The 24,649-nt window shown below is 43.3% G+C and overlaps 1 protein-coding gene across 1 annotated transcript in view; it reads left to right on the top strand.

Moving 5' to 3' along the window:
- Positions 1-24,649, top strand: part of LOC140992067 (nck-associated protein 5-like) — a 154,948-nt gene that overhangs the window by 77,343 nt on the left and 52,956 nt on the right. The window contains exons 4-5 of the mRNA XM_073462303.1: positions 5,849-5,912; positions 18,664-18,797. Of these exons, the coding sequence (XP_073318404.1) occupies positions 5,849-5,912; positions 18,664-18,797 (198 nt within the window). The remainder of the gene's footprint in view (positions 1-5,848; positions 5,913-18,663; positions 18,798-24,649) is intronic.

Raw genomic sequence — 24,649 nt, 5'->3', positions numbered from 1 at the left:
TACGTTCATGTTTAACTCGCTGAAAAGACTTTTTCAAAGTTATAATCAGTTAGTTTTTGTGTTAAATTCCTGATATAATCACATTTATGTTCAAAGTTGTGTAGGAAATGGGTTGCAACCAACAGTTGTTGTCATTATTGGTTGATCAACCAAATGTTTTCTTGATTAATCCACCCAAAAATTGTGAAAAATGCAGTGACGTCTTCAAGTTGCTGCTTTTGTCCAACCAACAGTCCAAAACCCCCAAAACTCGTCAAGAAAAGCAGCAAATCCTCACATTTAAGAAGCTGAAACCAGAAAATGTTTGACATTTATATTATTTCAGTCCACTAATTGATAAATCTACTCACTGTGGAGCTCTGATCTTGTTGTTTTTAACTCGTCTGTTTACCAGATAAAGGATTTTAGTCATTGGATAATTTGATCTTAAGTTATGAAAGAAACAAGCTAACGTAAGCGTTCGTTGGCGTTGGAGAAACACTCATTTTTGCCATGAAACTGTTGTTTCAGTGTTTTTACTGGTTTCTAATTACCGTGTGTTTGCTTTGGCGAGAAGGGGATCTCTGTGGATGATTTACCTTTTGGTTAAAACCATGTGACACTGAAGGAACTCTAACCTGAAAACAAGCTGAGCTAACGTTAATGGCTAACAGCTAACAGCTCTCAGTACCTTCTGATGCCCTTTGTTCGCCTTAGCGTGTCTACTTTTAACGTGAAACAGGTTGTTACTCAATAATGAAGACTCCCATGATCCCACGCTGCTTCACAACGTCATCAAACTCCGTCTTTTGTTTTTGTTTTGATTGAGAGACATGTAGCTTCAGAAAAGTACAGTGTGTATGATAGACAACTTGGTAACGAATACATGAACATCATCTGTAAACCTCTATATTCTGTGTTTAGAGTGACGTATTCCGTTCCGCCATTTCAATCCCAATCAAGTCGAGATATTTGATTGTGGTAAACTTTTACCAGCTGTGTAAACCCGGCCTATCAAGGCAGTCAGACTTGAGCAACCCCAAGGCTGTTGTGTCAAGACGTTTATCTGAAGCCATCGCTCTTAGAAAGTTTGTTAAAATATACACGTTCCACCAAAAGGGTCAGAAACACACGAGCGCAGTTTTCTGTCGTTGAACGCCTCATCGTTTGTTACGACTCCGGTTGTATTTTTGGAGTTACGGCCATTGTTTTCTAATGGTTGTGAAAACACTGCACTCACCAGAGTAATTAGTGAAATAACAAAGTCTTGCTGGGCGATAAACGTGAGCGGTCGGACGATCGGCCAAGAGTTTAGTTTTTCAACGTTATGTAAACTTTATTTGGAGGCAAAATCAGACATAAGCATGCCTGTAATGACTGTAATCACCCCTGATTGCAAGGAAAAGCTGTCAGATTTCTTTTTTGCTTCATTTTTTAGATCTCAGCAATTAACTTAAGTAAAATGTTATTACAAAGATAAGACACAAGCTGAAATATGAAGCAGAGTTGTACTTTAAAGGGACAAAGAGGAGGAAATGCCTCCACTGTAGAGTGTATCTCCAGGCTCTATAGGCTGTATATATTTCACACTTCACCGTGACTAAACAGGAATTATTTCAGGCCACAGTCTTCGCCTTCATCCTGTACATCCGAGCATGTGATGAAAGCACAAGCTGACAGTTGACCGTGTATACATTCCTCCTCCTCCGCTGCTGTTTTTCTTCCTCTCCGAGCCTCAACTTAAAACTCGGCTGAGTGAATTCCAGCAGTGAGCGGTGTCGACGTGGACCTCCAGCGGTTCCCAGTGACCTGGAATCACCTGGTAGCACCAGAGGTCTTACCGGCAGGCGGGGGAGGAGGGGAGTCCTGCCTAGCTTCAGCAGAGCAGGCAGCTGGCAACAGTTCTCTTAAACACACATTTAAAGTTCACTCCAGTGCTGTGCATCAAAAGTTAATGCAGCAAGAGGCAGACAAAGACCTTGGTCATAAGGACAAGAAAGGACAACCCTGTACATGAGATTATGCCAAGAATTTGAGGCCAAAACGTATAATTTAGTCTTGTAATCCTTGTAATAAGCATTAGTTAATAAGCAATAATACCCTTTTAAGTCCTTATAAGATGCTTATTTACATTAAAAAGACTATTTTAGTGAAAAAAAAGTCAATGAAAGCCTTATAAAAGTATTAGAAACATATTTATTGACTTAACTAACTTACCTGTTGTGTCATTGTTAAACTGTAGCTACTAAAACTAAAGTTAATTGTTCATAAGTGTATAATAAAAGACTTATTAACCTTAATAAGGCATTGTTCTCACTTTAGATCTGGTAAATGCATAAACCATAGTTAACTGTTAATAAGTGCATAATACAGTCAGTATTAATCTACCTATAAAGCAAGGAATCTGTTCATCTGTTGGTTTGTGACGCATATATCTCGACAACCATTCATCCACCAGACTTCACACTTGGGGGGTTTGTTACTGAGGACCAGATGAAGTGCAGTGTCAAATTTGGTGCAATTTGGACAAGCGCTATAATTGATATTAATATCTTTTTAATAAACAGCGAATACAGTGCAGCAGTGGGGGCGTGGCTTCAGTGCTCTGTCTTCATGACTCAGCAGACCGAAGCTGGGCTCACGTGTGATCACTCCCTGGGTAAGCAGACGTAATAAAAATGGAGATCTTGATGCAGTCAGGACAAAACAAAAGTAGAAGGTTAAACAGTAGTAGGGCTAGAAAGTTTGACAACAACAAATTATTACTGTTATTACAGTATAAGCAACTCAGAAAGCTTTAGAGGTCCATACACAAGTTTCTAGTAAGTGCTTCAAAATGTCTTATAATCAAACAATAAATGTGTTCATGATGCTATTTTTAATGCTTATCTCCTCTTATTAATGTCAAGAAGTATCTTATAGGGACTTACTACGTATTGAGTAATGCTTATCACAAGGTTCTCAATCAAATATGATATAATTCAACGCCAAACGTTGCACATTTTCACTCGAGCACTGTTTTGACTGCCGCTCGTGCCAGTAACTATAATTATGTTTAACACACAGAATGTCAAATTGCTCTATATTTGGCGCTGATTTTTCTCCGGGCGCAGTTGGCTCATGCTCCGTCGCTCCTGGAACATGCCTGTGCATAAGTGGCCTGAAACTTAACCCCTTACAGGGCCGACGCTCAGCCATAACACAGACTGGAGGAATGCCAGGTCGGTCCTGTTTAACAAAACAATATCTGCACTGAGGATTTCCAGAGACCGTTTTTTTTTCTGAAGGTGGTGTAATGGTTTGAAGCACACGGCATGTTGTAATAGGAAGACACACATTGTGTAACTGGAACATGAGTGTGTTAGTCAGCCTCAGGTGTGCAGCACAGACTCACAAACTCTTTTGCTTGTATTTACGAGCAGTCACACACATTAAAAACAGCTTCACCTGAATGAATGCGCGTCCCCACACCCACGTTTATGAATGCCCAAACACACAAACTTTCCCACATGAGCCCAAACGCACTAAAGCAAACACACACCCAAACACACCTCCTTGTCTGACAGCCTCGGCACTTTGCCTGACTACCTCCCGGATTTGTCACCCTGTGTGTTTCACAATCGACGTGCCAGGCTCGGCATCGCCTGATTCAAAGTCGGGTCCCCGGGGTTGGAAATGGATGCCATCGGCGGCGGCGTTAGCTCGTAGCTCAGGCCAGACGGTCGATTCATCCGTCAAACATACATCCCCAGCTGCCTTCTTAATCACCAGGGGTTTTTCCCGGCAGGTAAGCCGCTCAGAAACAATGATGTCTTGTCAAAGGCGACGAGAAGACGTTACTCATGAGTTATTTTTGGGGGGAGTTTAGGGAGGCTGGCAGGAGCTTTGGGTGTCTGCTCCAGATGAAGAAATGTGAGAAATGTGCAGGTGATTGTGATTACTTGTGGCTGTCTGCTGTACACACTCCTTTATTAGGTCCCCTGGTCCCATATTAGGTGGTTTTAAGTGTGTGTGTGGTGTATTGTTGTGAACAAAGAGAGTCAAGAACAATACAGTGAGGAAAAACTTCAGTTGCATGTGTCATACACAACAGATGTCCTGATTTTATTCTGGGGCATGATGAAATAGTTGTACAGCTTGTATTCTTCTAATGTTGTTGATGACTTTTGCACTTTTTTGGCAATATTTGTACATAGTAGCGCCAAAAATGTCAAAATATTTATCACAGTTTCCCATAATGACGTCTTCAGTTTCCTTTTTCTGTTCAACCAACAGTGCAAAATGCAAAGACTCTTCATTTACTGTCATAAAAGAAAAGAAACAGAAAAGAAAAAGAAAAGTAACTGTGACTATTTTACCTCAAAATTACAACCTCAGAATCACTTTGATGCTACACCGACTTGTAAAAGGTTGAATGGTAACGCTGTCAGTCCTACTCTGCAACCCTATAGCTCATATTTGTACCATTTGAGTTTCATGATGGACAGAAAGCTTTACTTGTTGCTAAAATAGCCGCTAACTGCTGCTAACTGTAGCTGCTGTTAGCTAGTTAGCTTATCGGGAATTACATGTGATCATTTTGTTACACAAACCTGGGATTTGTATTCACGACAGTTGTGTTGCTCTGTAGGAGCACGACAGCGCACGATTCCTACATAATGTTGCTTTAAGAAGCTTGAACCAGCCAATTTTTAACATTTTCTTTTTATCGACTAATTGATTAATAATTGCAGCTCATATTCTTGTTTTTTTCATGTGAGAAACACCTGAGTCCAAGATAAATGTCCGCTGGGACCAAAAACATACTCAACCTACTTGCTAATTAATGCATGAATTAGCTTAATTAGCTTCTTGATTAGCATACCTGACTGTATGTAGGGACATCAGTGCCTCTTGTGTCAATACACTGTGTTGACTGGTGTAAAACAACATGTAGAGCAGTGGTTCTCAACCTTTCCATGACCCCTGGAAATTAACTTGCGACCCTTCTCAGGGCCCAGACCCTCAGCTTGAGAAACCAATAAATGGGCACGTTATTTACATCTTTTAAAGGCAGTGATTCACATTAAATATGAACAATTTCTGGTATACAACCTGCAGATTTGGAGGTTCAAGCACATGTTTCTCTGCCAGCGGAGGTGTTTTCCTCCTCAACACTTGTGTTGCGCTTTCAGACACTTCGGTTTAAAAAAAACAAAAAAAAAACACACTTGCAGGCTGTCAAGCTTTCAAAAGGCAAGCGCATACGTCTCGTCTCCTGGAGCAGCAGAGCTTCAGTTGTGCTTCAGTTGTTGTGATTCCTCAGGAGGGGCCGTAAAACAAGCTTCTTTATTATCCGTGCTAGTGTGCCAAGATTTATCCCATTAAAGTCTGGAATGCCCTCACGTGGGAAAAGGGATTGGACGTGCACAGTCAATTTCTTTGTTTAGCCTGTTTCACGTGTGTGTGTTTGTGTGTGAGGGAGAGTCTGTTATGAGTGAGGATGCCCTGCTTTTTGTTTCCTCTGAGCTATTTCTGTCTGGACAGAACAGCGAGCGCTCTGTTATGCGTGGTTTAGCGGACGACCCCGTCTCCTCGCTGTGTTTGTGTGTGCGTTATCTGCTGATTCGCTGGCAGGCTTGTGTGGTTTTTCCTCAAAGACAAGACTCAGATGGGAAAAAGAAGCGTTGGTTGATTCAGAGACACTTTGGGGGGGAAATGCTGGCTTGAAAACAGAAGAAGTAAACATTATGGTGCCGATCCAATGCAAAAATACTGGTGTCGGTCTCTGGATTCTGACCCGACTGCCTGTGTCACCCACTTAGCAATGATCACACGTTGACTCACCCTCATTTTCTCTCTTCCTTCCTCTCCTCTCGCCTCTGTTTAGGGAAAAGCTGGCCGTGGCTCGCCTGCAGAGGGAAGTCGCACGGAGCAAGAGCGAAGGAACAATGGTAAAATACAGTGGAGCTACCCGTCCCCTATAATCTGAGCAAAGCCAAAAGAGCCACAGTATGCACACTTCACACACACCCACACACACACTGTCAAGCTCTGCCAAGCCTCTAAAGTCCATCTTTAGTGTCTCAACACTTCATCGGTCGATCTTGAAGAAGACAATTCGGGAGAAATCAGTTTTTCATGACCATTTTAAGAAAAAAAGCTCACAATATGACTTTTCCCAGATCTAATAGTTATAGTTCATTGGACGTATTAAGCAAGTTTTATCATTAAAGCTGCTTTTCCAACTTTTTATACACAAATATGGCAATTATTTTGGTTTCTTTTAAAATTGAAAGACGTAAAACATAAATTTGGGGTCCTCTTCACTAAATACATGCCGCTAAGTCATCCACGAACCAAGGGAAAATGCTGGAAATGCACTCATAAGCAGGTATTTTTTTAGCCATTAGATGCAATACCAAACAATACTAGGGTTAGGGTTAGCAACATGGCTACCGCTAATGGCCTGGCTACTGTCCAAAGCGAAAAAACAAACCATAAGAATCACAATTTGACCCAGAAACATTGATGTCAAGTCACGTCTGTAAGGGGGAACAGATATCAGCGAGGGAACAGGCATTGACACAACACCGTAGCGCTCTCCATTGAGTAAAAGTCCGTCCGTTCACTCAACAGAGCACTTTCCATTGAGTGAAAGCACACCTGTTCACTCTTGTTTTACCTTTCTTTTGCAGTGTAGAGTTTTCACAGTTATTCCAGTTGTTTCTCAGTTGGGAAAACAATGCCACTTCCTCTTTTGGTCATGCTTCCTTTTATGCGATAATTTGTTTATTGTTCCCCCCCCCGGCAGACCGAGTAGCATAGTGAGAGGTTTCCAGGGAAACAATCTACATGAGGATGGTGTCATTTTTCGACAGCCATTACATGTGACATCAATATTTACTTGTACGAAAAGACAAAAAAATCCAAGTATTCAATGTCATCTTTCTATTTTTACGATCATCTGTTCTTTGAAGAACATTTTCACCTCAGAAAAACAAAGACTATCGGTTGAATAAACTTCAGCGTTGTATTCAGGTGCCTGGTCAGGTTGTGTAACGTTACAAAGCAGCAGCTGTGGTTTAATCCGTCAACACATGCATTGTGCTAAGCTTTCCTGGAAATTGCTGATACTGTGCTTTCACTTCTTTTAAAGAGAACTTGTGTAAGCAGCGGGAAAAAAGCCAAGAGGAGGTGGAGATCTGCATATATTTATATATATATATACTGTACATATCTTTATTTCTGTTTGCATATTTGTCTCCGTGTGCACACTGCAGCATGTGTGTCTACGGGGAGGTCAGAAAGTGAAAAACCACGTGACGAAGCGGAGCTCAGCTGATTGCAGCCTCCGAGCAGAGGCTCTAACCGCAGGCCCAGCTGTTCGACTGCACCCCAGTGACGCCTCTGATTCCCTTTATGGCAGCCGGCCTAAAGCAACAGCACACAAGGGCTGATACAAGACGAGATTTTCACACTACTTTCCTGTGATTCTCCCGCTATTGATCCCTGAAGGGGGAGCGCTTGTTTTTTTTCTCCCAGTTTCTCCCCGCACAGTCGGATCACGGGGTCAGGAGGCAAGGGTTCAGCCAGTTGCCTGTTGTTGCTCAAGGGCGCTTCAGCACAGCAGATACTTACTGTCATTGAAGCTAATTTTAGCTACATGCGGTGTACAAGAGACACATAAAACCGCATGCTGTGGTTTTTATGGAGAAGGGAATCTACCGTGTGATTGGTTCCTCTTGTGGAAAATGAGTTTAATGCATTAGTTTTGCATCCGTTCATGAATGCAAACATTGAACAGTTCAGAGTATAACACAGAGAAGTGCAGGTAGAGATGGCCATCACGTCTAAGACTTGTTTACTGCAATCGCCTCTGTGACCTTTCTGTGACTCTTCCGATACCGTCGCTCCAGTTATGGATGTCTACATAAGATACAAAGGTTCAGTATTGATCGCCACAGATGTAAGATGTCTGGAATGCATGCATCGTCCAACAAACCCTACGTATCACTGCATGACCATCAGAGAGAGTCATATGAGCAGCCAGAGGTGTATCCAGTGACGCACGTTGGATTGTGGGAATAAACGTAGCTAAACCGATCAGTTAAGCTCACTTTCACACCTGTGGTTTGATTCGCTTGACGCACAGCGAAGGAAAAAATTGAAGCTTTGTAGTTTTTGCCCATTTCTGTGTTCGCACTAGCTGGAACCACCTCAGTCGGAAGACTGTGGCCCGATCCAGCCCGACTGAATAGGGTTGAAAGAGGGAATGGTGTAAAGCTTTGATGATCCGTTCAGTAGGAAAATCTTTGTTCCTAACAGCCATGTAATCGCTTAATCCGATCGCTTCTCTCTGGTTTGAGTAAATAAACTCTTTCTTTGCATTTTTTCCCCATGTTGGGGTAATGTTAGGTGATGTGAATTTTTCCTGGAGGGACACAAACATAGCAAATGTATCACGTAGGAATCACTCAAGACTTTTTACCTTTTCACCAAATTACTTGGTATGGGGCTGTCGCTAGTAAAGCATAGGAAAGTAGAAATTCAGTCCAAATAGATAAAGGTTTGTCAAAATAGTGTATGCCGGATTGAGAAGGATTTCATGCTGAAGCAAGAGTCATTATGTTTTACAACTGTTAGATGTCTACATTTACTGATAATCAAATAAATATGAAATGTTATTGGATCACTTTATTTCCTATCTGAGAAACTGTAAAAAAACAACAAAAAAACATTAATATTGTCCATGTAACCAAAGCTACTGACTGAATTATAAATGAAAAAAGACGTGTGAAAAGAAAAATCGAAAACTAAAAGGCTATCCCGCTGACTGACAGCAGGTCAAGCTGCACTCTTGCTGTGCTTTATGGGTTTATTTATCTTCTCTGGTGGTCAGAAAGAAGTAGCCTGCAGCTAGACTCCATAAGTCATAAATAATGTCGGACAGCTAGAAACAAGATAACAGCTGTCAAATAGTCGGATGAGGAAATGCCAGAACAAAACTCTTTGGTGGTAGTTTAGCTTCTGAAGTCATACAGAAGACCATCCTGCAGACCTAACCCGAACCGATTAGTTGTCAAGTATTAAGATGATGGATCAGATTCCAGCTTCTTGCTTGTGAATATTTTCTGGTTTCTTTCCCTCTGTGTGACACTGAACTGAATATCTTTGGGTTGTGGACACAGCGAGACATTTAAGGACGCCATCTTGGCCTGATCAACTCTTATTCACTGTTTTCTGACATTTTGTAGACCAACAACTAATTGATTAATCGAGAAAATAATCATTCGTGGCAGCCCCACAACCCTGCGGTTGATCCATTTTGAATCGTACCAGAGTTCGCTCGGAAAACCATAATTTTGTCGGTGTTGTTGCAGTTGTTTGGTCCGCACCTTCATTCCACTGACAGTGTTTACATCAGCCTAAAAGGATCCAGTGACACTTGATTTGCTTGATTGCTCTTGATTTGTGGTACCGCTGAGGTCACGTTCTTCAGCTCATGTGTCCGCACCTCAAGGCTACACCTCAGTATGTCAGCGCCTCATCCCGTAACACTAACCTCGCATCCTCTGACCTCAACGCAAGCCCAAAAAAACACGCCGAACCGTGAGACTCTACCGAACGGCCTCACGCGAGTGCACGACATGCTAATTATTACTTTAGAGGGGTGTGTGAGCTGCCGTCTGCGCATGCACGGGGTTAAGAGACGGAGAGAAGGATGAGTTATCTGTGCCAGACAGGAGGAGGGTGAGGGGAGGTTGGAGGAAGAAAGGGAGGAGGGGGGATATCACTAAGCTCCATTTGAAATTGGGATTATCCCCGTTGGAGTCCCCTTGCACTCTCTCTCTCCGGCATTCCTGGGAGGCTTCGGAGCTCGGGCACGGTCCTTCAATAGAAATGAGAAAGAGGCTGCTGCATCAAGGAGATAATTGTCAAAGTGCTGGCGGTGTGCAGTGGGAACTGCTCACCAGTCTCAGCCTGTGTGCCCCGCAGATCCCCTTCACCCCGACGCCCGCTTCGTCTGTGCCCACTTTCCCAACCCCCATCTTCGTCTGCCAAGGGACCAACCTAGAGAGATTAATACAGCCTCGGACTTTTGAAGTCTCTCCACCCCGCCTCTGAATCTGATGCCTCCTTCTCTACAGCCATTAGTGTCTTCTGTGAAACGGGATCAGAGGATGCCACCCCATCGCAGTCCTGCGCTGGGGACGTGTTACTCTGTACCATTACTACCGGGCGAAGAATGTGAAAGGCATCTTTATGATTGAGTACACACTGCTACAATTGTAAGCCTCAGGTCTCGCTTGCACACTTGAGCGTAAATGAAACAGCATTAACGGCACAGTTTACAGACGAGCGTGTGTTTTAATTGGGTCTCCTGTTGTGAAACACGACGGCTACTGGCAGCGAAGGAGCACAACACTCTTTTGTTATGGATCCCCTTTGAATAATTTGCAGGGGAATCAGCGCTTGCGTAGTATTTCACCGCAAATATGGCCACACAAGACGCATTTGTTGTTAGTTCGAAGCGATACGGTCTAGATCCATCCATCCAAGACCACCGTTAGGGTTTGGACATGGTGGTTTTGGCCTGCTCCGCAAAGCGCGATCTTTAAGTCTCTTACAAGAACAACACTGGAGTTCCCCGTTAAGTGTTTAACAGAGCACAGGTCATCGTTTATTCAGTTTCTTTTCCAACAAGCCTGCCCTGTCTGTCTCGAGTCAAACCGCTCATTCACAGCCTCGCCGTCGCTGCTGTAGGTTTTCTCAGGAATTTCTTCACACCCCAAAACCCAGAGGCGTGGTGCAGGGCAGGGCCGCTGTCTGTCTCCAGCTATCGTTTGATGCCACTCTGAAGTGCAATCTAAGTCCGTCAGGGGCAGGATGCTGGGTTTCCTGTCAGAGGGGGGAAAACAGAAGGGCACATGGAGGCTCGTAAAGAGGCAGCGCCGCCTGCACCGCTGAGGGGGGCTGGGCTCTCCATTAAAGAGGCATTTAAAACTGTTGGGTAAGATTATGACCACTGGAAACGGCTGTCTAAACAACATGTGAAAATAAACGATCTGGCTTTGAGAGAAACTGGCTTTATTTTTCTTTGGGTTTTTGTGGACGCTCTCTGATATCCGAGCTTCGAAACATACAGTTGATTTGTTCCCGGCCCGCGTGAAGTCTACACACGGATGATAAAGGGGAAATGTTTTTTTGCTTGAACTTGGCTTAATTGTGTTATTTTAAAAAAAATCAGATCCCTCCAGAGTATTTCATGTAGAAAACGAAGTTAAGATAAGAAACGGAGCCGCTGTGAATATAAAAACGGGGGAGCGGGTGGCACAGTATGGCAAAATAAGGGGCCTGGAGCCAAGATAGGAATCAGCTATTTCTGTCCATGAAAACAGATTTCTCATGTGCTACGGTCTGCAAGATTGTATGTGACACAGTTTGTACCACTGCATCATGAAAAAATTGACTTTGAAATTGGCTAACCGAGAAGACTGAACGCCCCGTTTTACAAGTCATTTGGTGATCTTGACACTCAATCTTTTCCTTGCTGGAAGCTCATATTTGCTTGTTGCTATTTCAGCTTCGGGTTTACTTCCTTTGAGAACGTCTCAATTAAGATACAACTGAGTGAGGATACAGTCCAGAGTCCTGATGGATTATTTCGGTAGTATGATTAGAAATAAGGGTTGTGGACGAACATGTTGCGGACTACAGTTTACATCCCGTCTCAGACCTGTATGGATGTACCCAAAATGGTAGTCTACAAACCAATTGGTGACCCAACAGATGAGTTCAAACATAATCTTTAACCCTAATCGTTAGTGTTGTAGCTGTCCAACCTTAACCATAGTTTATTTGCCACGACCATAATCGTACCCTAACCTTAACCAAATGTTTAAGTTGTGTAAATATACCTGAACCAGGCCGAAAACATTGTTTAAATCTTTCAGAATTGTTCAGAATTAAAGTTCTTGGATGGCTCGCGGTATTGGCAGATTGCTTTTAAAGGTTTGTATTTCAAGGTTTAAATATAATCGCCCTGCTAGTTAACATTGCTTGAAAGTAAAGAACCACATCATTTGATGGACGATTGGCATCCTTTACTCTTCATCTTTTGGTAAACTGGGTCAGATTTTATTAGAAACCTCCTTGATTCATGTCCAACATATAACACTAAGACAACTGATATTCTTCCCGTGAAAACTGAGCCAAAGCTTTTCCCAAGTTGGACGAGAAACGAAGGCGCACAGGGAGCGTAAATTGTTGGCGGTGTTAATTCAGAGTTGGGGCCTCCACTTGGCGTAATCACGGTTTAATTAGTTCGCTGTAATTAGATCAAGGTATCGTTGTTTATGTGACAGTGATTTATTAATGTTTGAACTACCAATTGAAGCACCTTCTCGACTGACATCTTTTGTAGTGTGCTCTCAGCAGATAAAGACGGGTTTTAAGGGGCTCCCAGCTTTAAAAAAGACTGAGAGAAAAGGCTTCGGTCCTCATGGAGATCCACCGCTGAGGGACCCTCATAGAGCGTTTCTGACAGCTGTTTGGAGGATGTGTGACAGCGTGGAGGTTTGGGGACCGAGAGGGGGGGACTCAGGTGCCGTCTCTGCAGATTGGCCTTATCAGCCACGGACAGGGGCGAGGGCCGAGATGGGGTCCCCCCAAAGCGCTCAGCACATTCACCGGGTGACGAGCGCTGACAGCCAGGCCCAAATCGCATCTCCACACCGTCTCTTTCACCCACTCTCCGGAGTGTATTTGTGTGACTGAATGACTCGGGAGTGCGTGGGTTGGTGGTGGGGGGAGCTCCCTTGGCAATGATAAATGGGCCACTCATATGATTTAGCATATTCCTGGGGTGTGTGTATTATTTGCTATAGTGCCCGCGGCTGTCTAAGGGAGAAGTGGTACACTCTAATGTAGTGGCTCTCCATGATAATTGAATTGATGGAGCCCTGGGGGACGCGAGACGCAGATTTTTTTTTTTTTTTGTGAATAAAAACACTGTTTAAACTCAGACACGTTTCTATAACAAGGCATCTCGCAAAACATATGTTCCAGAAGATTTTACCCATAAAGAAACACATACATCCCCCTTTGTTTCAATTATGTGCAGAGCTCTTTGTCAAGCGTGGAACAATGTAGAGCATCATTAATATTATATCCCAAAACGACATTTAATTTACATGCACGATAATGTGTTAGTGGGTAATAAGGCCCATATACGTCTTTATAGGATGCTTTTTAACGTTATTATATGTTAAGAAGACAATATTTATGTATATATGTATAATAATAGCATCTTGAACATGTTTGTTGTTGGATTATGAGACATTGTTACAGTTTATAGATGCCTAAGCAATATTAGTTTCTTATAATTGTTAATAATTACGTGACACGTTAGTTTAAGTTTAACGAACTCACCTTTTATGCCATTCTTAAAGCTTTACTAAGCTTTTTTGTTGTATATTGAGATTTGTAGCATTTACTAGCTGTTAACTAGGCACTAAATAACAGTTTGTAGCTAACGGGTATAAAGCGAAAACAATGCTTTTTTAGAGTCGGTCAACATTTAACTATACTTAAAGAGTAAGTCAACTAATTTTACACATTAAATCAGTTTACAGGTCTTGGTTAGTACTACTGCATATCTGAAAAAGCAGTATAAAGCCTTTCGTGGCTCCATGTAATCTGATAAATTGCCTCCAGTGATGTCACTCAGTTGCATTGTGGGTTGTGTAGGCGCCGTGTTCTGAAAGGAAAGTCCACTTGTCCAGCATCACACTCCGATAAAACTGCTGAATTCATTACGGACAGTAATTTTTGTTGCACGCATTCTTCCTCCTTTTTAAAAGCCTGGTGACTACATTACCCACAATGCCATTAAATGACATCACTGGAGGCAATTTATCAGATTTACCAGAAGATTGGTGGAGTTACCCTTTAAGCCACTGGATCTTGAGCGAGAACAACAAATACCTCGTTTGGGTTCACAAATCCTTTAATTTGCACTTATTAACATCTAATTATAGTATTTGCAACTGCAGGCTTAATAATGACATAATAGGTTTGTTACTTAATAAATGTGTTTGTAATGCTTTCATTAAGCAGCCTGTGAACTGTAAACAAGCTTCTCAACAATAAATGTGATCATTAATAATGTTAAAGACGCTTTATGTAACTTTCTTAAGCAACAGTTTTGGTTTTGTAGTCGTTTATTATCGAACTGCAGGACTTCTAGATGTGCACTGTGCTGCTTTTGTTCTCACACCAACATAATACAAACTCAAAAAGCCAATGTTGACCATCAATAGTTTGACATCCTTGAAAAACTCTCAGTGACACGTAGTTCATATGCTACTTTCTCTTCGTGGCAGCGCTTGGTTAGTCTTCAGCGTCTGTGACCTTGCGCTTCAGGTACATTTTTATGTGCCAATGCGGCCAAATCCTCCTCGTGTTACACTTTCATTTGAATTCAGGCCTGCTGACGAGCAAACACACTCACGCACAAACAGCCAAGTGGCATGTTTTATTTATGAATGAGGAACCTGCACGGTGTATTGTGTCCCTGATGTTTGCTTTAGCAGCGAGCCAGAGATCCGCTCCCGGCCCTTTGATTAGGCAAAGAGCTGCGACCGAGGGGGGGTTTCTGTGTAATGAAGAGATTATTGAGCCCCCCGAACTGTACCCCAAACCCTGCATGAACACACACACACACATATATATATATGTATACAGTTGCAGATGGACAGCGCATACGTGCACTTAACCTGATAACACTGTGCTGCAGCTTTTTCTTTTATGGGAGACAGGATTGCAGGCTGCACAACAAGGAGAGGCAGAGGTCTCTAATTAATTTAGAGTCCTCTGTGGATCTTGGAGGGTATCAGGGGGGTTCGAGTCTTCGAGTAATTCAGCTCGGATGAATACCATTAGCATCTAATGCTGTCCAATTACAGAGGCAGGGCTCCACTGCAACTCATAGATGATATAGAGGAAATAGAGAGGAAGCATTAGAGGTGTATTTTTTTTATTTATTTCTCTACATTTACTGTATTGAAATCAATAACATCTCTCAGTCCATTCATTCTGGAGCTTTACATGTGGGTGATGAATTCTGTCATATCGAGATGGATCCAGTTTTTTGTTATCAAGCAGGAAATGAAACCAGCGCTCCTGTGACAGAGGTCGAATTTAATCCCGAAACCCCCAATCTGGGCTTGTTTCAGATATATGGCTCAGAAGACCGGTATAAAATCCGAGCCTGGGCCATTTTATAGATTACTTGTCCTATTCCATTTGATATTGCTTTTTTCCTCCAAACAGTGTATTGTTGTCAGAGCTGGGCTTTGTTGGGAGTTTTATTCCAGGAAAACGTTGCCCTCCACAGGAGAAACCTGGGTAGTGCATCCCCATCTCCATCCCCTTCCTCAGTCCTGCCAGCCAGTGAATGACAGTCAAGTGAGAGGATTATGTCCTCAGTCGGTGGATTAACCGAAGCAAATGTTCTCACACAAAGTTGCCAAGCGTGTTTTTCATCGTATCTCTGACTTTGAGACATCTTCCCAGGATGTTTGCTCAAGGCATGTTGCAGCTGCAGCCTTTTTAAAGAATATGCTTTCAATTAGCCGCAAGGAAAAAAGAGCCGTGAAGTTGGTGCAGACAATAAACATTTCAGTTGAGAAACACTGTAATGTATTGCTCCAGCTTTCTGGCCACATAAAGATATGGTAATGTTTGATTTAATGGCTTCAGGCCTTGTTAAAATTGCTGAAATTATATATCGAACAAAAGCAATAGAGAGCTTTTTTTTACTGCGACGTCGGTTGTAAATCCTGCGTTGTTATTGAGGTTGTTGGCAAGACTCTGTCAGCAGACACATAGTGGTCGTGGTTTATGCCTGGGGCGCTAGTTAGGCCAACAAAAATCAGGACTAAAGCTACCGTGCTTTTGTGGGAAGCCAGGCCAAACTCGCTCAACAATACTGTACACATTAATACATGCGGCGCGGCGAAGAAAAGGCCTTTGTGCTGGTTTGAAATGTAGCTAAATATGAGGGCTTTCTGGTGCCATGTTTCCATCCTTTTCTTTTCACTTTGCCAAGTAAATATTTAGGTTTTTCGGGATGACCTCCTTTTCGTGTTCCTTCGCGTCTTGGCCCCATTTTTTTCCCCCTCAAAGACGAGCCAGAGAGTCGTTGGTTCTGCTCCAGATATATAGGTCCAGCTCTTGGCAAAGGGTGAAGCACTGCTTTACGCTCCTGTAAGGGCTGGATTTACAGCCGCCATTACTCCTGACAGGAGGAGCCTCCCCGTTGTGTAAAAGAGCCGCGGCACATAGTAGCCTTGGATTTACGGCCGCAGCGGGGACCAGAACTGGTTTTAATGGTGACTCAGGTTTAATATTCTCCCTCCTCCCCCCCGACAGATTCACCCAGTTAAAATGTGCCATAGACACAACCTGCGTTCAGGACAGTGTGGTCACAGTTTGCAAAGTGTTTAGGCAGTTGTTTGGATATTTTTGCTCAATTTAATCATGCAGTGTTGCTTTAAATCATTGCTGATCATCCTGAGGATGTTTTATCCCGATCAATCCATTATTCGGTCACACCACTAGATGTCCTCATAATGCTTGCCTGTGAAAAAGCACCTCACCATCCTCCACTGAGCCATGATCGGCGCTCGACATGTGCAGAGAGACTTAAAGACGAGCTGTAGAGTCAGAAAAACGATATGAATTCTCAACTGGCGTCTCAGACTTTCTCCTCCAGTCCGGACAGACACGTTCTGTACATAAATACATCTAATAAACCACACCCTTCAAGGCAGATGATGTTAATCTTTTACCAAGGACTGACGGGATAATCCTCTCCTGAATTCACAGCCAGAGACTGACTTGTGTGCAGACAGAGTTAGAGTCCTAATGACTTAACACTTCAGCGTTTTCTTTTTTGGAGAAACGACAGGAAAGCGCGCTTCAAATTCAAATCTCTTACTCAGCAACTTCTTCCATTTTTTCCTCCCAGTTAGCCTCCAACGCCTCCAACCAATTTCAAGTTATTTTACAGTATTTCCAGCTGACAAGATACTGACAGATGGTTGATCACTTAAACTTTCAGCTAAAAAAAAATAAATAAATGGAGCCAATTGCTTTGTCATAAATTGTCAGGGGCTAGAAGCGCCAGGCTTCGTGCAGAGCAACTAAGAGAATGATCGTTTTGCTCTGTCAGCTGAAATCCTTCGCTCAAAGCTCCTCCGCAACTTTGTTACTGAAACTCGCTCGCGGTGCCAAACTCGGCCCCTCTCAAGGAAGGAGGCAGCGTGTGCCGTCGCAGGGGCCGCGGCCTTTGAAGTCGGGTTTGAGGCGAGAGCGGTTCTTCTCTTTTGGGAGCAGATGGCTGAGGCCGTCAGACGGAGAAAGAATCCAATTAAAGAGTGAAAAAAGAGCTTTGGTTTTGGGATCGTCTCTGGTGGAAAAAAAGGATAGAAAAAAATGGCTGTGATCTGTGGAGGCACACTTTGAAAGTTCCTTATGAGGAGGATTGTGTTACCTCACACTAAACCAAGCGTCAGAGGACAAATCCATAATTCTTGGTTTTAAAACAGCTTTTAATTATTAGAGCACAATCACAAGTAAATGTTGGCGATGCAACCCTAACCCTAATGAAACTTTATACTTTATACGTTTTACCTTCAATTATCAATGTTATGTTGTGACACCTCTGCACTTCAGATCTGGTTAGGGTTAGGAAAAGATCATGTTTTGGCTTAAGATGCCTGTTTTAGTCACCACAAATGGCTGGAGATGTCCTGACTTTCCATCAGAAATATCTAGTTTTTGTCACCACAAACATGATTACAAATCGTCCTTAGGTCTTGTTAAAAGCACCCGACTTTAGTGCCACAAAAACAAAATTCGGAAAGGAAGAAAAGGCGAAGATGACGAGCTTTGATTTTGCAAACTATAGTAGTTTGAAAGAAATATGAACCTCTTCAGCTGTACTTGCCGCCTTTCTACCCTCTGAACTCAAAATGTATCAAAAGTTAAGTCGCGTCGGGGCATTTATTCTTTCCTTTTTGCACAGTTACTGAGCCACAACACTGTAGAAATAAATCAAACATGCAAGAACAGAGCAGAGTTTGTTTGTGGGGGAAGAGAACAGGGATTGCTGCTTCTCAACTGTGAACATTTTTCTGTTTTTGGCTGAAAATAGAAAGTGTGAAGGCTCGAGGACCCTGAAGCCGTGAATATGCGCACTCGATGTGGCTAAAATGAAAAGCAGAGTGCACAGAAGTGATCGAGGCCAGGATGTGTCGTCTGACATTTAGTGGGAACTTCTCTGTCATGGCAACAGAAGGAAGAGGAAGTTCGTTATGAACAGTTCAAAGAAACAACAAACTCCAGAGACAATCTGGAGGCTTAAATGTCATCTTGCCCTTATTATTTTGTTTTCTGTGACCCCTAAAGCGTTAGAAATATGACAGGGAGTTGGTTTGTTTTAATCCGGGTGACCTCTGAAACACTTAACTTTCTCCAAGGAGGGTCGGAGGTCAGGGTAAGCAGTAAAAATGGAAACCTACTCGTGCTTAAAGACTATAAATATGGCACATGACTTAGGGATGATCTTTTGAGCTCTTTAGGCTCAACACACCACCGAGAGATAACCGTTTGCATATTTTTTTTTTCTGTCCACAGCGAGAAAAGCTGATCCACGAGCTAGAGGAAGAGCGACGTTTGCGACTGGAGAGCGAGAAGCGTCTCCGGGAAGTGACGGAGGAGTCCGAGCTGGGACGGGCGCAGATGGTCTCACTGCAGCAGCAATTCTCCAGGTAAGAAAACGGGCCCGAAGGTCGAGAGCGAGTCCGACTTTATTGACTTTATTGAAGGACCGCAGTGACCCTGAGATCCTGTTTTTCAACCTTGATACGGAGGATAACTCCTGAACCAAATCAATAGAGGTGGAAGACTCATTGCTTTGCTTTTGATATGATATTGAGGACTGCGTCATCCAGTATGTACTGGGAAAGGATCCACTCTGCTCAAGTACTTCAGGTACTTGAGTATTTCAATCTGACTTCATACGTCTACTACATTTCAGGGAGAATAATTGTACTTTTGTGTTCGGTTTAGGCGATACATTTATCTGACAGCAGTCTTAAAAAGTAACCAAAAGTCATACTTTGTGTTGAGATATTACTTTGGTAAAAGTATAAGTGACTTTACTTCCTCAAAACCTCAAAATTAGCAGGTAGACTCATAATTTTAAGTTGTTTAAACTTTTCACTACTTTACTTGGTAATCTAAGGTGATCGTTTCCTGACTTCCTCCACTGCTGCACATAACAAGTGGGAATAGAAATTGAGTGCATGTATCTGCAGCATGTTAAAGCTTTTAAAAAGACGACCTCAGATGCTTCCTGGCCTTTTCCAAACACTACAGTCGAGATCATTAGAGTATTTTAGAAGCTACATGCAGGAGATAGTTTCAGCCATCAAATAAAGGTTAAAAAATGCCCCCGAAATACATGAAAATATATAAATCTAATAAACACTTTGACATTTCGTGTCCAACGTATCGAAAACAGGCATTAGTGACATTTCTTTTTCTCAAAAGTAGCTGGAACTTTCATCTCTTCTCAATAACAGTAATTGATTTTTGGCAGCAATTTCCTGCAATCAGCACTTTGTCTTTATAACCTTTGGAATCAATACGGCGTTCCCCGCTCTCGCCATTTCACGAGTACTTTCACGACTTTTCCTCTCGAGCTCGTCATCAGCGAAATGATGGGTTGATACATCACTGTCGAGAACTTATAAAGCGTGAAGTGCTCAAACAAAATGCTCTTGTCATAACTTTAGCAGCTTCTCTTTCCAGAACTCGTCTTCCACCTCGCAGCCGCTGAGGTGTGACGGCAAAAAAAAAAAAAAACCAAGAGACGCCGGAGACGAGTTGATGCCTTAATTAGGCGATAGGCATTCAGTGCTTTACTTATCAAAAAAAAAAAAAGGCGAAGAAGAGAGTCCAGAGGATTTCACATTAACTGCTTATCTTCTCATTAAGTTGGTGGAGAAAATCCTGTACATTTTAACGGTCCCAGTGTTATAGAGTAGATGAGGGCAGAGTTGCCGCCAGGGGAAGAATAAAATATTTAAGAGCCATTCTGAAGATTTATCACATATTTGAAAACGTCCCGCTGATGCCTCTGAATTTAACTCAGCGGTGATTCTCGCTTATGTTTCCGAACATGTCTTTTATGAAAGCAATTTCGTTTGTCGCAGTCATCCAGATACAAAAAGAGGCTTTTCATAGTGTGACTCATCTTTTACCGCAAGGGGTTAAAGGACAAATTGAGTGCAGTCCACAAAACATTTCTGGAGCTTCACAGCAAATCAGCATTGCAGCATTTTAAAACAACAGAAAAGACAGATTAAGTCTCTAAAGCCCAAAATGATCGAGAAAGACTTTGTCTACAACCTCGACGCTTGAGCTTGTGCACACATTTCAGACAGGGTGCATGCTAACGCTTTTAGCTTCGCAGCTTCAGTGAAGATTTAAAGGTAAACACGAAAAACAACTGATGAAAAGAAACATAAAATGGCTCCATACAGGTTGTCCAGCGTAATCAAAGTCTCCAGAAGCCCTGAGATGCCAAATTGGGATAACTTTAACCTGTTAGCATGCTAACTTCAGAAGATGTCTCTGCAACACAGGACATAGATGTCATAATTATTATTTTTTTCACATTCGGTTGATAATTTTAGTTCAAAAGGTACAACTTGTACAAATTGGCCCGTTGTCAAATTCAGACTCCGCTGCTAACTGTAGCTGCTGGTAGCTAGTTAGCTCATTTAGCCATGCAGCTAGCGGTCCGGACTTGGAGCCGAGAGCACCGGGTAGTGTTAGTGTTTAGGCTAACACAGAAGCTTTGGACCAGGACAAGCTGGGGCTAGCTGGTTAGCATGCTAACTTCAGTAGATATTTCTAGACGTCATAATGTCAAAACTGTCATTTCTTCGCATTTTTGGTGATAATTTTAGCATTTTTTTGAACTTTTTCAACTCAAATTCTGACATATTGCACCTTTAATCACTTTAGTACAAGATGGGTTGGCAAGATAACTTCTCGCTATACATTTTATACCGTGATATTTGGATGTTTTTCTGCTGGAATAACAGACAGTACAGCCGACAGCTAGTAGAGGTGGTGTTTTTTTTCTCATCAGAAACTTTCAGCTCTCTGGTGAACTCCCTTCAGCCGCCTTTCACCTTATGTAGGTTTCATGGTTGTATAAGAGAGACGGTATTGTATACACTAGATAACCCTGAATCGAACTGTGAAGTAGATAATGACTGAATTTTCATTTCTGGTTGAATTTATCCTTTAACTCTCATTCCTTTTATAAAAGCAATTCAATTTGTCGCACTTGCACAGTCCCGATACAAGAAAAGCTTTTACAGTTGAGAGCAGCTCATCTTTTACACCTCAGGTGCTAAGTGTCTTGCTCAAGGATCCTTTAGCTGCTGCCCCTCTTTGATACCTCAGTAGCAGATATGACCTTTGAAGTGATGGTTCAGAGGTAGTTTCAAGCTGGTTTCGCATGACTTCCTATTCAGTCCAAGGTATATAAATCATCAATAAATCCCTGTGTAAACCTGTCTGAGCCAATCTTATATTTCGTGCACAGCTGGTTGCACCTGTCCACGTCTTCCCTTTGGCGGTTTAGACACAAGTATCTGCCTGTCTGACCTGTTCGTAGACGTAACGGGCTCGCAGCACACGTCGCCAGGAATAAGTGATAATATTTGCGGGGGAGTCGGTGCGCTCCCTCCTCCTGTAAGAGTCTTTGAGTGGGTGGGAGTATCAGGTGATGGGGGGGGGACAGCAAGAGCAAGAGAATGAACTGCGATTCTATTAGGTGTGAAATATATAAAGCTTATCCGTGATTGGGTCCTGCACAGGTCCCCACGGAGACAGATGAATTTGTCGCCATAGCAGGGGTCGCCCCAGATGGATGGCTCTCATTGGGCGCAACCGAGACTGTGGCTCTGCAATATAGACAAAGATTCCATTATGTGCTCAAAAAGTGCTTATCGAAAGGGGTGCGGGGGGACTCGGCCGTTGTCATTCCAGCAGCGTCGCTCATTGTCATCATGCTGGATTGCTGTAATTTCCCGCGCGCCGCCTCGTCAATGGTTTTTGCGAGTCCTCGGGGAACGCCAGGTTCAGCTGCTTTCCTCGCACGGGCTTGCAAAGATATCCGCCTCCACCTCCACACAAACAAGCTAACAGGATTTCAGTCTCACTGTCAAAGTCTTAATCTTTGTTTAATGCGTAGCTGAGTGCTTGAATGAGCGAGTGCGCCAAGCAGAGTGTGTGTGAGGAGTGTGTTTACCTGACCCCGCAGTGGATTAGCATGCTTCCACTGCAGCCAGTACTCGGTGGCTGTGCGCTCCGGTGGCAGATGGGACACCAGTGAGGTCACTTTAATTAGCGACTTACAAGCTGGAGAAAAAAAAGGCAGCGAAAGAAACTCGGTCATCGGGTGACTGAGAAGTCTTCCCATGAACCTTTGCACTGTTTCCTGTATGTGTACACTTCCTGTCCACCAAACGAACAACAATCATTCAAGTCTCCGCTGCAAGACTTCGTCCATATCTCCCGATTGATTTAAGCTTATTTGTTGCGCATTAGGGGAATAGAAACCTCACTTCATCAATGTGTCTTTGGAGATAACACCCGCAAATCATGTTAAGTGGACATCCAATCTTTTAAATAGACTGGGATCTGTTTGACCCCAGGCAACAATTGATTCGCGTATTGCTAATTAATTGAGGCTGTGCTTTGAATCGTGACGACGGCGGTGAAATCAGGCCAGTAACAGGCGGACCAATTGAGATGATAAAAGCCAGCCAAAATGTGATAGCGAAGATTTCAAACAGAATGCAAATGAGGGTGTTAAATGGATTTGCCAAAAATAGGGGTCCAGTCGGATTTAACCGAACACCATTGATGCTTATTTGATGTGTTGCACCGGGAGACAGAGGTGTTCTGTGATGATACGAGACAAAAGTAATGAGCCGCTTGTTAGAGTTGATCACACGCACATTAACAAACGGGCACATCCACTGCAAAGAGGAAAGATCAGACACTCCTGGAGCCAGACGAACTACGGGGGAATCTTTTATATTTTTTTTTTTTTACAGCTTTTGTTTGCTGAACGCCCTTGTAACACTTTTGCTTTTTGGCAGGGGATGAATGTAAGGCAAGAATCGCTGAAAAACTTCTCTTTTTTTACTTTCTCCCACTTTGCCGGCTGAGATCAGCAAGTCTGCATTCCTCAAGTGACCATTTAGGTGTACACACACATGCTCACACACCCCTTCCCCCAACCACTTCTTAGGCTGCATGGTATGGGTCACATGCACAGCCCCTCCTGACTTGGGTCAACCCCCCAGGGCTTCACCACCACTAGCATGGCCTGCCGTCATTAAACTCCCAGCGGATTAGTGGGGAGACTCCAGCCCACAACCCAACAGCCTCCTTGGCCCACCCTGGACGTCCCACAACTCCATATGGGCAAGACATTTAAGAGGCAGGACTGGACAGGGAAAGATGGGGTCTCTCTCGTCTTGCCCTTCAACAAATGAATGAATTTGGACATCTACCCAGCGAGGACGCTCAGAGGCCTTGTCCACATCCCCTCCCCTTCCTGTGTAAGGATGACTGGTGAGCAGACAGGAACATGGGGCCGACTGGGCGCTCTTAAGATGAAGGATGCGGTCTTCAGGTAACGATCAGAACTCTTGACAACCTTTCAGTCTTTCTGAGGCGATTTTGTTTGGTTCCACTCCACCGCGTTTTGTTTTGCTCACCATCCTTATCCTCTTAAAGTCTTTATTGTAGTCATTCCTCTGCCTGTAAATGGAGATTAGACCCTTCTACTAAGGGAAAAGGAGAGGCCTTTTGTTGACTGCTGCTCACAAGTCTCCTCACACGCTCACCTCAGCGTACACAGAAAGCTCAGGTACGATCTAGGTGCCGCTCGGGTTTATCTGTCTTTGTTTTGTTTTCTTCAAGGCTTTTTGGGTTTTACTTAAGATAGTTTGGAAATAAATCCAGTTGCCCAGATGACACGTGCGCTCATCAGCAAAAGCAAGGCGTTCACAGCCCAGACCGCTACACTTGACTTTGAATCATGGCCGTCTTGAAGGGCCCTCTTCGTGGCAGGATATGGGAGACTTACGGCTAGACTAACAACAACAGCAGACGATGACTGGTGCCTGCAGATTTACAGCTTTGCAGCGTATTCCCTCAGTGTGTGAGAACATGTGTGTGTGTGTGCACGGAGGGGGATGATGTAAACAGTCAAGAATGGCGTTGTTTAGACAGTCACGCGCAGGATGAAATCCCTCCACGGTCCAGGGAGAAAAGTTTGGGTCCTGCATGCATTCATGTGCTACTCTCATTAGCACTGCTGCACAGCTGGACCTGCAGAGGCTAATACACTCAGAGAGGGAGAGCTGAGTGATTGCACTATGTTTGCAGATCAATGCCCTCTCTTCTAATCATCCAAGCACCCAGCCACGCCCGGGCCGAGTGTTTTAATTTGGCGCATTCGTAATGGCCCCCCTGCATGCCTTTGGCGGCTGCAGGATTTAGCCGGATGAATCAGGCCCCTGTT

Source organism: Pagrus major, chromosome 24, assembly GCF_040436345.1.
Source record: "Pagrus major chromosome 24, Pma_NU_1.0".
NCBI lineage: Eukaryota > Metazoa > Chordata > Actinopteri > Spariformes > Sparidae > Pagrus > Pagrus major.
Note: the sequence above shows the minus strand (reverse complement) of the source record. Positions and strands in the feature narration are given on the sequence as shown.